This window comes from Oratosquilla oratoria, chromosome 2 (genome assembly GCF_046742065.1).
Source record: "Oratosquilla oratoria isolate Oo_2021 chromosome 2, ASM4674206v1, whole genome shotgun sequence".
NCBI lineage: Eukaryota > Metazoa > Arthropoda > Malacostraca > Stomatopoda > Squillidae > Oratosquilla > Oratosquilla oratoria.
In genome coordinates this window covers 63677455-63692977 of record NC_134778.1, presented here as the reverse complement: position 1 = coordinate 63692977, position 15523 = coordinate 63677455, and the positions used below count along the sequence as shown (strand labels likewise).

At 40.4% G+C, this 15523-nt stretch overlaps 1 protein-coding gene across 1 annotated transcript in view; it reads right to left on the bottom strand.

Moving 5' to 3' along the window:
- Positions 1 to 2: 2 nt before the first annotated feature.
- LOC143039533 (uncharacterized) overlaps positions 3 to 15523 on the bottom strand; it is a 73772-nt gene continuing 58251 nt past the window's right edge. Inside the window, exon 2 of the mRNA XM_076209700.1 lies at positions 3 to 3104. Within this exon, the coding sequence (XP_076065815.1) occupies positions 1989 to 3083 (1095 nt within the window). The 5' untranslated portion in view covers positions 3084 to 3104 and the 3' untranslated portion in view covers positions 3 to 1988. The remainder of the gene's footprint in view (positions 3105 to 15523) is intronic.

Genomic DNA, 15523 nt, shown 5'->3' with positions numbered 1-15523 from the left:
GGGAGGCTAAGGGAAGAAAGGAAAGAGAGAAGGAGGGAGGGAGGGAGGGAGGGAGGCAACACACAAATATGGATTCAGATGCGAACGTCACCTCCAAGGTAGAAAAGAGAATATCACCATTCTAATGCCATAGAACATGATGAACATGCAACTTGAACTAAAAGGATATTATGATGATACCAGCTTGACAGGCTGGGTGACTCTTTTGTTCCCATACACCGACAATAAGCGTTATCTAGATTCCGTTCATGTAGGCTGGGAAATGTTTGAGATAGAGAAGAGCTTAGATGTACAGAAGTCTTTTCTTAGTATTTAAGATATGGTTTTAAGTGGCACCATCACACAATTATGCTGTTTTAAGATGTGACCTTATTGACACAACACATAACTGTTCAGATGCCATGGTCTATGCTGCACCATCAACCGTGTTATAGTCATGTACATTTCAGACTATAAATATATCATAAAAGAAGAGACTATGACAGACGTCTTCTATGCATGTATACTTCGTAATCGATTAATCAGATACACTGAATCTAAAACCGACAATCTATTTCCTTCAGGCAATCACTCATTTCATCTTCTATCAATGGAAAGAAAGCAGTTTTATATATTTACAGAAATACATCGCTTCAGATTACTTTGGTCAGTGCGACGATGAATGATTAGTCGTAATCTGGTTCATACCTTGTCATATAAATATAGTTGACAATGCAATATCCATTCTTACAAATTTCAATACTCCATTTAGGAAAAGAAACTATAAATCGTCAAGTTATGAAATAAAAAATCCATTCAATAAAATTACATAGATATTAATTTAGCCTATTTACTTCGTATTTTACTGACGAAGTCTTGCCTATCACGCTCCTCGAGCGGCATGATGTGTGTGCTGATTCATATCAACAAATCAAACTCACCCCGACGCAACGTACGTCCGATGTTGCAACAGGGCTGGGGTGAGAAAGGCACTGCAATACCATGGATGCGTTGCAGTTGGAGATCAGTGGATTAGCATAGGGGGTTGAAGTGGGGGTTGCAAAGGTCTTGCAAAACGTGAATAGCATAAAGCTAATGCGATGTATTCTTATAAGGCCAGGAACGGGGGACTGGTGTAGTGATTACGCTTTGCGTTTGGTCCTGTTTGTCAGTTGTTTGTCCAGTCAGCTGTCTGCCAGCTTCGAAGACTATCACAGAGTCTACATTACTCTCAAAATTTATTTTTAATTTAGGCAACGTGTACACTCGCTCGAGACATGGAAATCGAACAGAAATGTTCCAAAAAAAGTACCGTCATGATATTTATATCAAAGGAGCATTCACAGAAGCACACGCGACAAGGGGTGGGAGTTGGATGGTGGGTAGAAATGGTCAGAGAAATGATTGGAGTCTTAACTCCCAAACATCAGTCTTTGCCCTGATACATCAGTTACTGGTCAGAAATTTCTAGAAATAAATGTCCACTCCAGAAAATGAAAAAAACAAACAAACTATTTCTTCCAGGACCAACTTCTGAATTCTTTCATGGTCTACTAAACTTATTACCATTTTCCTCTCTCTCACCAGCATTCTGGGGGATATTTTTGCCAAGGGACTTCCTCTCAATTGAACAAAATCATCTGGCGTTAACCAAAATAAAATCTATTAAGGGTATTGTCGTATATGATGAGTTAACATATATTACAAAGCAAATGTTTACTACCATTAGGAAAAAAAAAAAAAAATCATTATGCTCTTCCGAACAAAACCAAAGACAAAGTGTCCGACTCTGAATTCACTGTCATTTTCCCCTTGGATGCATTTTACTCACTCATGATCCACCTGGATGCTGCGTGTGTTGGAGTTTGAGGCTAACTGGCTAAAAGGAGGATTTCAGAGAGGAAGGGCGCAAGGTCATGGCGATGAAGCATGAGATTACTGAAACTGAGAATGAACGATGACGACGGGACTTGAAGTCTCACACAGCCGAAGAAGTTCTTCTTTGTGCCCTACGACGACCTCGTCTTGGCGATGTGGTCGTAGGAAGGTGGGGGAGTCTCGGGCCGATGGGAAGTCGGGCTGGTAGTGGTGGAGGAGGCTGAGGGAGGGGGCATGGGAGGTTCGTCCGGTAACCGGACGGCCTCGTGATAGGGCGGAGGATCCGGGTCCTGCTCGCTTGCTATGACACTTTCCAGATCGCACGAAGTGGTCAGGTCATGACCAAGGTAGATCCCCGTGCTTGAAGGATTACTATGTGCCCTGGTTCGGCCTCCACCTCCTCCTCCACCACCGCCTCCTCCCCTCGATGACTCACTACCTCCTCCAGGGAGTGGCCGGTCGAGCTGGTGCACGTAGATATCACTGAAGTGGACGGGTGTGAAGGCTGAACGTGAGTAGAAAGGTGGGTGACTGTGGTGATGATGGTTGTGGTTGTGATGATTGTTGAGGTCCGTCTCCTCGCTGTGGGTGGACGCCCTCGAGCTCTGGAAGGCACCCATGTCGCGGTCGAGGTTCAACCGATGAAGAAGGATGGACCGCGTCTTGGTGTGGAAGAGGGAGAAGGAGAAGCAGAGGATGAACAGTAGAAACGAGACGAAGAAAACACCGAGGAGCTCCCCATGATAGTTGATCTGTTTGAGGTAGAGGTGGGCGGGGACAAGGAGCAGGGTGACGAAGACGAAACAAAGCCAAGTGCCCCAACCCACGTGGCCCATCCTGAAGAGGTTATAATTCACCTGTGCCCTTGGGTGCAGCGACGGGATGCGAGCGGCTCGCGCTTCTGCAGCCGCCGCCGCCGCCGCCGCTGACGACGACGAGGAGGACAGTGTATGCTGGGGGCGGGAGGAGGAGGAGGAAGAGGTGGTCGTGGTGTTCGTCGTGTGGGTCGGCTCGCGGTAGGTCATGAGAGCAAGGTTGTTGTATGTCAGGGCGTCGCCTCGCGTCCCACCGCCGTTGCTCCGCCCTGTCCACGAGGGCGAACATGACGTCATTGCGAAAGTGTTTCCGCTGCTTAGGGTGGTACTGCTTCCGAAGATTCCGCAGTTCCCGAAGGTGTCGCTGGTCCGCCTCAGTCCCCCAGCCGCTAGGGTGCAGCTGCTGGGCATGGCAGCCAACCTCCGCACCACCTGAAATTGAGAAAAAATGGCGTTATACAAAGGGATTACAAAGGCGGAGCATGCCGACAGAAGACCTTTTGGTCCACATCTAGGTCGGATGCGAAAAAAAATCATAACAATAATAAATTGATAAATAAAAACTATAATAATGTAAATAACAAATGAAATACATAAATAAATGCATAGGTATATTTAAATAATAAACAAACAGGTAAATAGTGAATAATGATAAATTCACATATAACTAATAGTAAATGAAAATCAAACAGACAAATGATAACAAAACAAAAACGAATAATATAAAATAGATTATAATCATTACAGCATCTTGCTTAGGTGTTTATCTAAATGATTCTTAAAGCTTCGGACTGAACTACATTGCACTACATTGCATTATGCATACACGTATTTGGCACTTCTGCAAGAGGGCAGCGACCCCATGTTGCATTTTTATACAGTATATATAGTTAAAAAAAGATCACACAGCCAAAAAAGTGCTGCAGTGTAGACCGTCACTAGCTCTCCCGACAGTGGCACCATCATCGTTATAGCCACAAACATCTGTCACCAACCAAATGATATTATCTCTACCTCAAGTTCATTTTTGTGAGCATTCATTACCATCTCCATGTTAATTTTTCCAGTTTATCTTTTTTATACTTGAAGTCTCCTGATATCATACTGACCAACAAATATATTGCCCGGTGTAAAATAATGTATGTTTCTTATGTACTTTTGCACGCTGAATTAGAATAGATCATCAGAATTTCTCTATCATCCATAGTGTTTTTTGTTCAAGTATACTCGTTTATTACTACGCATAGTATATATGTTCCAATGCTCTATGGAACATCTGAACCCCTCCCCCCAGCTACTTTTATTGCTTGTGAAGCGCAAGAGCTTCTTTTTGAAGACATAAACATAGATGAATCAATAGAGCCCACTGAAACATGACTGGACATGTTAGGACATTCAGGCGTTGCCCCCTTCTAAGTAGCAGTTTTCTGTCAGTTGTAGGTTAGACCTCAATATGTATTAAAAAAATGTTGACAGATTTCGGTTTTACGTATCTAAAATGAAACTAAAGGTGTTTAATTTCACCGGAATATGTTTTACTACTTACCAGTCAATAATAGCCAAATAAATTACAATTTTTTTTATTTATTTATTTCAATCTAAATCTATACATGGATGGGGTGGTGCGAGAGGTGAATGCAAGGGTAGTGGGTCAGGGGTTGGAGATGTTTAAAGAAAATGGAGAAAAGTGGGAAATAAGCCAGTTGTTGTTTGCGGACGACACTGCGCTTGTAGCAGGACCAGAGGAGGGATTGAGGAAGTTAGTGACAGAGTTTGAGAAGGTGTGTGAAAGAAGAAAACAGAAGATAAATGTGGGTAAAAGTAAGGTGATGAGATGTACAAGGGGAGAGAGTGACAGCAGGCTGGAAGTGAGCATTAAGGGTGAGAGACTGGAGGAAGTGGATAGTTTTAGATACTTGGGTGCGAATGTGGCAGGAAAAGGAGGAGTGGGCGTGGAGGTAGAATGTAGATTGAGAGAAGCGAGTAAATGCCTTGGTGGATTAAAAAGTGTAATGAGAAATAGACATCTGGGAATGGATGCTAAGAGGAAGTTCTATGAAGGAGTGATTGTGCCAACAGCACTGTACGGGGCAGAAACATGGGACAAAGGAGAGGAAGAGAGAAAGAGTTTGAATGTGTTTGAGATGAAATGTCTGAGAAGTATGATAGGGGTTACTAGGCTAGATAGAATGAGAAATGAGGTGAGGAGGAGAACAGGGGTGGAAATGGAGCTGGGAGATAGGGTTGATAAAAGAGTATTGGGATGGTTTGGACACATGGAAAGAATGAGTGAAGAAAGATTAGTAAAAGAGGTGTGGAAGGCAGAGTTGGAAGGAGTGAATATGAGGGGGCGTCCTAGGATGAGATGGTGGATGGGGTGAAAGGGGCAATACAAAAGAGAGGAATGTCTGTTGAGGAAGGACAGGAGAGGACAGAGGATAGGGGTGAATGGAGAAGGGTTGTATATGGATGATGTTGTGATGCATGAGGTGGAGTGGGTGGGGGATGGGGGGTGAGGAAGTATGTATGAGAAAAATTTGACTCATGCCGAAGGGATTTCTCCCCGTCTTCTCCTTTTCTGCATGAGGGGACAGAGAGGTGGTGTCGCCAAATTTATGAAACGGCCTTGCTGTGGACGTGCTGTGTCTTGCGACACTACTTCTGACCCAGAGCAGTGAACAGGATGCAGGGATGACCCGTCATTCAGGAGGTACCAAGATGAGAGAAAGGGAGGAGAGTGGAGGGGAGTGGAATATGTAGGGAATGGAATGGGTGAGAGTGGTTTCTATGCCTTTTTCTGTTTCGCTACCCCCCGTGTAAGGGGGAAAAAGCCTTTGGTATATGTATGTATGCAATTTGAAATTATGTCGTCTGCTTCAAAAAGTCCGTCTACTTAAGCCGTTCTCGTAAAATCTACCGGTGGTGTCATCTGCTTTGCGGTGATGTCAGAGATTCTATTAATGTTTCATGCATCGCCATTGTGTTTGATGAATTGTGATTGTGTCGAGTTCCGCAGGCTAATATCGAATTCAAGAAAAATGGAGTCCTATTGTGGCATTTTACTGCTGGACATCAAGGAAACATGTTTCTAAGGCTAATTGTAGTTGAAAATAATATATCTTACATTTCAAAGACAGCTTCTTAAGGTAACACCAGCCTTCTCTATGAATGAATAATATACGCTTACTGTAAAGCTCAATTGCTCTGCCACTTAAAAACATCCCTTTACTAGAAAACTATTGGATAACTTATAGCTCATTTATTACTAGAACAGCTCTTATCAAATATGCTATTCTGTATTGCCTCCAAAAACTCCTAGTTCTGTCAAGCTTTTGACGCTGAACAGGGGACTTAGCCACCACAATATGAAGTACACTTCTCGCGTTTGGAGTGACCTGCCTCATTTAGTGTTCTTGAATAAGATGGAGCCTTCCGTCTTATCAGCACTTTTCTTTTAATGAGACGAACTTTAGCGCTTCTCTGTCCACCGCAGAACTACATTTTTATCGTCAATGCTATTTTTATGGTCACTGTTCTTCTGAACTTTGTAGCTGTGTGCCTCCCTTCCTTGGAAGACTACATAACTCTACATTTTCTGAAGCATATTACCCTCTTTCTGAGCAATTACCTTTAGCAAGAGCCAACCCGTATGTTCTCTTTTTCCTTCTATGAGAAACTCTTGAGCTCTTTGTCTCCTGATGTTTTTTTTCCACCTGCCTGTGGATTTTTAGCTTTCAGGCAACTTCCCTGAATCATCACTAGATTTCAGGTTGGCGTGATCTTGGTTCTTCTTCTTCTCGGAGCGGTTCTATGCGGACATTTTTATTTGTGTGCCTTTTTGTTTATTGTAGCTCTTTGAAATTTGTAGATAGAAAATATTGACCTCTTAACGGCGGTGTTTCTCTCAGCTGAAAAAAATCTTCTGGCGTCTGATAGAATAAAATCCTTAAAGCGTGACGAATTCGTCCCTGTCGTCTATTTAGGGTTCAGGGAAATGCATTCCCACGATAATTCACTTCCCAACACCCGATACCACACCCCTGCATCCTCCTCCCACACGTCAAACCACTCCAACTTCCTTATCCACTCCATCTCCTTATGACTGTCTCGACTTCCGCCACATACTCGTTTCCACTCTTCTCCACTTCCCCTCGGGTCCCCGACCGACCAACCAGCTTTTCACTTGCCTCTCCTTCTTACCTCGTCCTCCTCTCTTGCCTCTCCTTCCTACCTCGTCCTCCTCTCTTGCCTCTCCTTCCTACCTCGTCCTCCTCTCTTGCCTCTCCTTCCTACCTCGTCCTCCTCTCTTGCCTCTCCTTCCTACCTCGTCCTCCTCTCTTGCCTCTCCTTCCTACCTCGTCCTCCTCTCTTGCCTCTCCTTCCTACCTCGTCCTCCTCTCTTGCCTCTCCTTCCTACCTCGTCCTCCTCTCTTGCCTCTCCTTCCTACCTCGTCCTCCTCTCTTGCCTCTCCTTCCTACCTCGTCCTCCTCACTTGCCTCTCCTTCCTACCTCGTCCGCCTCTCCAACGTTTCTCCCTGTAGCTACTCCCCTCGTCTCTTCTTATTTCCCCCCTCCCTTCTCTCCCCCCTTTTCATCTCTCCCTTCTTCCACCTCTCCTCCTCTTTTCTATCTTTCTCTCCTTCGTCCTCACCTCTTTAATCTCTCCACACACCTCTCTCTTCTCCCCATCATGTCTGTCTCTTCTTCCCTTTCTCGCCTCCTTCACATTCTCCTATTCCTCTCCCTCCTCGTCCTCCTCTTCCTTCTTCTACTCTTCCTTTCCCTCTCTTCCTCCCCCTCCTTCACCTCCTCGTCCTCCGCCACTTCTTCTCTTCTTCCTCCTCTTCCTTTCCTCCTCCACAGTGGTGCTACATATTTCAGCCCTCGGCAGCAGCCTCTGTCTAAGCCTCCAACCGCGGTGGCTGGACTGCAATCGATCTAGAAGAAAGAAATAGACAGTCGTCGTACAATTCTTCCACGTCGGGTCCAATCGACTCTCGCTCATAGAAAACGGGACCCTCACCGAACCCTCGACTGAACCGTGCGACAACGACAGAACTCTTGGGCCAAATTTTCTCCCCAAAATGAGAGAGGGCTAATCAGTTATCCTTCCCTCCTCTCTCCCGACTTGCTTCCATTTACCACCAGTCTTTCCATGTTCCACATCTTCCTCTCCTTCCCAACGGTTATGGAGATTGTTTTCTCTCGGGTCAAAAATTGACATTTGATGTCCTTACACGTCGTTGCCGCTGGATAACCGTAACCTGTGGAGTTGGTCGAGGAACTTTCCTAATACTTTTAAACTTGAGTAGGATTGTCAGGACAACTGTGCACTTCAAATGTAGTAAAAGAGCATTAATTACAGTATACTCCTTTTCAACGGATTGGAGAAAAGTGTGACTCACTTATATGGCAACAACTGTTGATGGGTTGCAGCTATTCAAATATGCGTCTCTATTTTCTCAAACCCGACGAAACAGAGTATAGCTGTATGAGAGAGTTTATTTGCAAAAGCTCGCATTAGCGAAAGCGAGGAGCCGCTACACAAGGACACAGGGCCAAGGTGATGGTTTCGGCTGCAGCTAAGCGTCCTCTTTTTCATCAAGAATTCAGCGTCATGAGTATTCATTCAGCTAAAAGGGTCGGTGATAGGGTCATGGGGTGACAGGGCTGCTCAACCTTCTCTTCAAAGTACCGCGAGTCCAAATGTGGCGACACGCCGCCACCGCTGCAGTGTCCCCTTTGCGTACATAGCATATTTGTAAATCAAATGATTAATCTTCGTCAAATCATTGTATATGTCAATTATAATCAATACTGTATATTATAAATATTATGTCACATACATGGATGACCATTATTTTGTAAAGTGTATCTACCTATATACTTATAAAATTCTGATCTTGTTTGTTATCTTGCTTGGTTGAAACCGTCACCCAGCCAATCAGACGAAGAGATATGACGTCACGACTGAGGACCAGCCAATCAGAAGAAGAGATATGACGTCACGAGTGAGGACCAGCCAAGTAGAAGAGATCAGAAGATATATGACGTCACGACTGAGGACCAGCCAATCAGAAGAAGAGACATGACGTCACGACATCATATGATGCGTAGTGTTCCAATCAAAGACTACATGACGTCACAATCTTCTGCTTTTCACTTCTTATAACAACGTATCATTTAAATTTCTATTTGACCCAACATATATATATATATATATATATATATATATATATATATATATATATATATATATATATATATATATATATATATGCTGATTACCACAGGGAAAAGAAAAGTTCTTGAAATCAGAGCGCTTTCGTGATATTTGTTCACATCTTCAAGGATTACAATATTCTATTGTAATCCTTGAAGATGTGAACAAATATCACGAAAGCGCTCGGATTTCAAGAACTTTTCTTTTCCCTGTGGTAATCAGCATAACAGTGTAGTCACGTGTGTTTTGTGATACTTGTGCATATATATATATTTATTTATAATATTTTCATATTCAGTATCCAAAAGTATATTCAACTCCTGAATTAGCATCTATGAGGCATAATGAGTTTATTAAAATATTACGAACCGTATAAATCATATGATGCGTAGTGTTCCAAGCAACGACGACATGACGTCACAATTTTCTGCATTTCACTTCTTATAACTAATCAAGTCACTGCCTTCGTCTACTGAATAGAGCACTGTCTTAATAAAGATTTTATTGACTATTTTATTAACAACGTATAATTCAAAATCTTATTTGAGCCAACGGATCACGGGTGGTCTAGTATATAATATTATTTGCATACTCTTTACAAAGCCTTAATATAACTAACCACATCACAACTACATCTGAACAGAACCGTCTTATAAAAAAATAGGTTTAAGTTATTAGGTTTACGTTCTGCCTCAACCAACACCCACCCATACACATACTTTTCCTTCTTCGTCTGGGCGACATGGGCTCTACCCTCCCCCCCTCTAAGAAGCTGACGTAGAAAATACCTGCGTGCCGGAGTCCCGGCAACCTATCTACCTCTCTCTTCCTTCCGTCATTCCTATCTGTTCTTCCCCTTTCCCCCCTCTCCCTCCATGGTGCCACGATATTATATTTATGTAATGTTAAGCGTAATGCGGAGACATTTCACCTCTCCCGAAAGGGAAGGTTTTGCTCTCATCACCGTCCGCTAACCAGAAAGAAAACCAACATAAAATACAATTCTACACCTAAAGACAGTTATTGGTCTATTTGTAAAATAAAAAAGTAAAAGAATAAATGAATAAAAGAATAGATCAATAAATAAATAAATAGATAAATAATAAATAGATAAATAAGTAAATGACTAAATAAATAAATAGATGAATAAACAAGCAAACGGATAAACAGACAAACGAATAAATTAATAAATAAACAAATAAACATATACACGAATAAACAAATAAATACCTGAATAAATAAATGAATATATAAGTAGATGGATGAATAGATAAACGAATAAATAAGTAAATAAATAAACAGATGAATAACTAGAAGATAAATATAATAAGATAAAATGAAATAAGATCACATAAAATAAAATGAAATAAATAAACAGAAAATGCTGTGTTGTGGCGCCTCACACAACTTAAAATCACTTTGCTATAATGATGTCTTTGTCCATTTTAATAATAATAATAATAATAATAATAATAATGATGATAATGATGATAATGATGATAATGATGATAATGATGATAATGATGATAATGATGATAATGATGATAATGATGATAATGATGATAATGATGATAATGATGATAATGATGATAATGATGATAATGATGATAATGATGATAATGATAATAATGATAATAATAATAATAATAATAATAATAATAATAATAATAATAATAATAATAATAATAATAATAATAATAATAATGAATTTATTTGGCAAAAAATCAATATACATGAAGTGCAGATAATGACAAGAACACACAGTTCAAAATAATAATTGCAAATTGCCGAGGATAGCACAAACCTGCATATCGTCAGGCAATTTTATTCAGTTAAGAACAGTTCAGAACTGAGTCAGTTCACCATATGTATGATAAAGCGGTGGAGGAAAACGATCTTCAGTTGTTGGGGTCTGCTGAAGAAGAACTGTGCCTCACTGCATTACCATTGACCTGAGCAGTGTGACAGGGGGACAGAGCAACCCATTATCTCCTGGCTGACTGGATTTCAATTGCGTAAGAATTGGGTGTGTGCTTTAATTTGTTTATATACCCTTATAATCGGGAAAGAGCCCTTCATACATACATTGACAGATTAATGGAGATATTTTAAGGGCTAAACCATTTGGATTTCCTGTTCGAATCTTGTTTTTATTCTGGGCGTCACTAAGTGGGAAAATCCTTCTGGACGCCAAAGTGTTAAAATCTGTCTCGAGTGATCTTTTGAGGTCTGTGTATATATATATATATACTTTTCAAATTTAATTTTTGTATATTGATTCACTGCAATAATAAACAGTCGAGGCCAGTGTACCACTCAGGTGTTATGTCTGAGAGGCTAACCAAACTGAAAATTATCTTAAAACAACCAATTGTTTCAACGCTTACTACATGGTTACTAAGTCTGTTCCATTCGTTAACCACTGCTGGTGAACGAATTCTTACCTATTACCTTCTTAAACCTAAATTTGTCCAATCACCTTTGGATACTTCTATTAGATTACTTGCACTCTTTGTCCTTCTAAAGAGTGCGAATTTAAGTTTGTGCTTACCTTCCTATGGTAAATTTCTAAGCCATTGTATCGTTTTGGTCATTTTCATCTGTTTTGATTCTAGTGAATTAATATCCATTCTATAGGATGGAGATCAAAACTGTACAGGATAGTCACGGATGGGTGTAACTAACGCCAGTTAGAGTTTAATGATTTGCCCGACACTTTTGTTTTTGACCGGCCTAGCAAGAAATCCTAATGTTCTGTTAGTTCTATTCCTGGCACTGATGCATCATTATTTCCTCGTTTTAAAGCCAAGACTCACTAACACTCCAAAGTCCTATTCATAATCTGTTTTCTTTAATATGACATTATCTAAGCTATACCTGTTAACTGGGTTGTGTATTCCTACGTTTAATACACTGCACTTTGGGCTACTGAGGTCAATTTGCCATTTCTCTAACCATGCAAACAACTTATTAAGATCCATTCAGAAAAAAATTGAATATACTGTTGAAATTGCAATACATCTTGGTTCACTTATATTTAATAGTTACCCATCAAAAATTAAGTTTTCTTTTAACGCATTAGCCCTCCGAATGATGTTTTCTTTCAATAGTTCCGAGCGTTTTGCTGGTGTCGAACGATGCTTTAGCATCGATTGTTCGTTTTTATTTACATTTGTATATATTTGTATTTATTTCTTATTTGCTTATTTTCATTTCTTATTTGTAATCGTATGAATGTTTGAATGTTTGAAGTTATTCCGTCCATTATTGACGCGGCTAAGATGGATCTCCACTGAGGTACCCTGTGGCTTAATCCTACGTGCAATGGGAAGTGCTGAATGTAATTTCTTATTTTTGCTGTGTTGGAATGGCTGTGCTTGTGGAGAGGGGCTTGAAAACAATGAAAGTACTTTTGTACTTACCGGGGATCGGACCCGGGTAAATACACATATATAAGAATACAATTTGTAAAATTACGAGGATGGCACACAAAAAAGCATTTGACATTTACTTCTATTGTGGTCCTCTTCTAAAAAGATAATCGAGATACCTTTAAATAAGAAATAATATAACAAAGAATAGAACATGTTAAATCATAAGTACCTGAAATGAAAATCAGTGACATGACTCATTATGCGGAGAAAGAAAAAACAACAACATAAAACTAAGATCAGAATATATTATTCATAATAAGTTCTTACAAATGATAATTTTTGACATAACTGATTATGAAAGAAAATACTAATGACACCTGAAGTAATGAACAAATAAAATATAGTAATAATAGTTATAAAAATGAAAATAATAATATGATCTAATGATAATACTAATACAATACTGATATTGACAACTTTACACAAGAAAAAAAAAATCTTGTAAAAAAAATTGACTAGAACTAAATTTTTTTGACTAGAACTAAAATAGCTGCAACCACACAAATATTTTATTACATATAGTAAGCATGATGAGAAAAAATTAATCATTGGAAGCAGCACCATAATATTTCCTTCGCGAGGATCTAAGGCAATAGTCGCTGAGTAAGGATACGTAAACCGAGACGGGCTAATTCTTCCAAGATCTCTAAAGGCCGGTATTTTATTTGTTTTATTTATGTATTTTATTTGTTATTAACATTATCATAGTTTTTATTTATTATTTTATCATTAACATGCTTTGGTCGCCAGACGCGAGCAGCGGTAAAGTTAAACATGTTTAACTTTATGGCAGCAACAAACAGATGCTACGAATTCATGTTTTTAGTCGCTAACGAATTAAGACGCTTGTCCAAAGCGAATAAAAACTGCGCCACTTAAGAAAAGTGAAGATAATATACTCGAGCTTCAAAACTGAAATATCTAATTCCACTAAGAGCTAGTGTTTGAACACTATCAATATATTACAGTGTCTTATTCTGTTTAATGTTTACAACAAATTTTACAACAATCAACTTGTTTTTGTTTACTTTCAATTCTATGAGGAATAATATGATTGTTGACAATTTTTTTTTTTTTTTTTTTTTTTTTTTTTTTTTTTTTTTTTTTTTTTTTTTTTTTTTTTTTTTTTTTTTTTTTTTTTTTTTTTTAATACTTCGACCCTTGGTCTTACGAGTTCGACTGAGCTTATCAAATCTTGTCTAGGCTCTCATCTGAGGGGGAGATCACCTCGGTGAAAGAGTTAAAATAATCTCGATTAACCCTTCTGCTGCGGTTTAGCACTTAGGTCGTTCCCTTTAGCTATCATCAGACGACGTTATTCAGCCGAATAAAATCCTCCGCACCAAAAGGGGGCTCAGATATACCGTAAAGTGTCTATTGAGTTAATTCTCTGCAGCGTCAATCATACTCACTGTACAAAATTTGGTTTTCGTGTGTCCGTGCTGGAACGCAAAGCAAAACAGATCTTATCCGTTGGTGACTTAAGGATGGATTCAATCGAAGCCACTGGATCTTGATCTTCAGGCTACCGCCTGGGTCTAATTAAGGGGGGGCTCCGACTGTCCCCTTGCACCCGCCTAATTTAGGAGAGACATCAAGATTGAGGTCATGCATGGGGACGGGGGATCCGAGGAGGGGGCGGGAGGAAGTAGCTTGACAGGAGTCCTTAACACGCGAGCGCGCGCAATCGCGCTCGCACACACACACACACACACACACACACACACACACACACACACACACACACACACACACACACACACACACACACACCATCCATGTATACATTGAACATCCACGGCGACATTACACATCCCTGACGCTGTCCCACCTTTACCTCAAACCACTCGCTCTTTCCATTTCTAATCCTAACACAAGCTCTACTACTCTCGTAAAAACTCTTGACTGCTCTTAAAAGCTTTCCTCCTATCCCATATATCTGCAGTACCTCCCACAGTGCCCTCCTGTCTACCCTCTCGTAAGCCCTAAACAACATTCTTACCTTTTCCTATAACTTTCTCACATATCTGTCTTACCACAAACATCTGATTTACACAACCCCTACCTGTCCTAAAACCACACTGTTCCTCACCAATTACTCCCTTTGTTTCTCTCCTAATCCTCTCAATCAAGACCCTCTTATAAACCTTCCAACTACACTCAACAAGTTGATCCCTCTAAAACTACTACACTCACACTTGTCCCCCTTCCCCTTGTAAAGCGGAACGATACAGGCACTCCTCCAGTCCTCCGGCACTCTACCCTCTCTTACACAAACATTAAATAACCTCACCAGCCAGTCCACCATAACTGTACCTTCTTTCTTTACACATGCTGCATGGCATCCATCCAACCCAGGTGCCCTATCTGCTCTCATCATCTTAACAGCTGCTTTCACTTCATCTTTCCATATTTTTTCTCCATTTTCCTCATTCATCACGGTCATTTTCTTAGCTTTTCCCACTGCAGCTACCTTTCCCTCCCTATTTTCCTTCACATTTACTAATTCCCTAAAATACTCTGCCCACCTTCCTCTTACTGCCTTCTCTTCCATTATCATCTCTCCATCTGTACCTTTTACTTTTTTCCCTACTTGATTCGTCTCCTCTTCCTCACCTAATTTCTTTCCAAAACATCTTATTATTGCTTTCAAATTTTTCTGACATATTCCTCCCCCATTTCACATCTGCTTTCTTTTTTGCCTCCTTTATCTTATGCTTAACTTCGTTTCTCTTTACTTTGTACCTCTCATACGATTCCCACGTCCTAATTTGTAGCCAATCTATGAAAGCCTGTTTCTTCTCATCTACACCCTTCTTTGCTTCCTCATCCCACCACTCTCTACCCTTTCTTTTATTTTCTCCCGCCCTCCTTGTTCCACACACCATCTTTGCACACCTTTGCAACTCCCTCCTTGAACCATCCCCATTCCTCCTCCACTCCTAGCTCTACTCTATTCTTCACTCCTTCCCACTCCTCTCTCAGCTTCTTCTTATACTCCTTCTCCTTTTCTTTCTCATTTAAGCAGTTCACTCTAAGTACCTCCCTACCTTCTGCCCTTTTCCTCTTTCTCCACCTATTCTCCACTCTCAATTTACCTTCCACTAAAAAATGATCTGATATTCCCCCACTCTCTCCCCTTAAAACATGTACATCCTTAACTCTTCCTACCATACCCATGGTCACCACTATA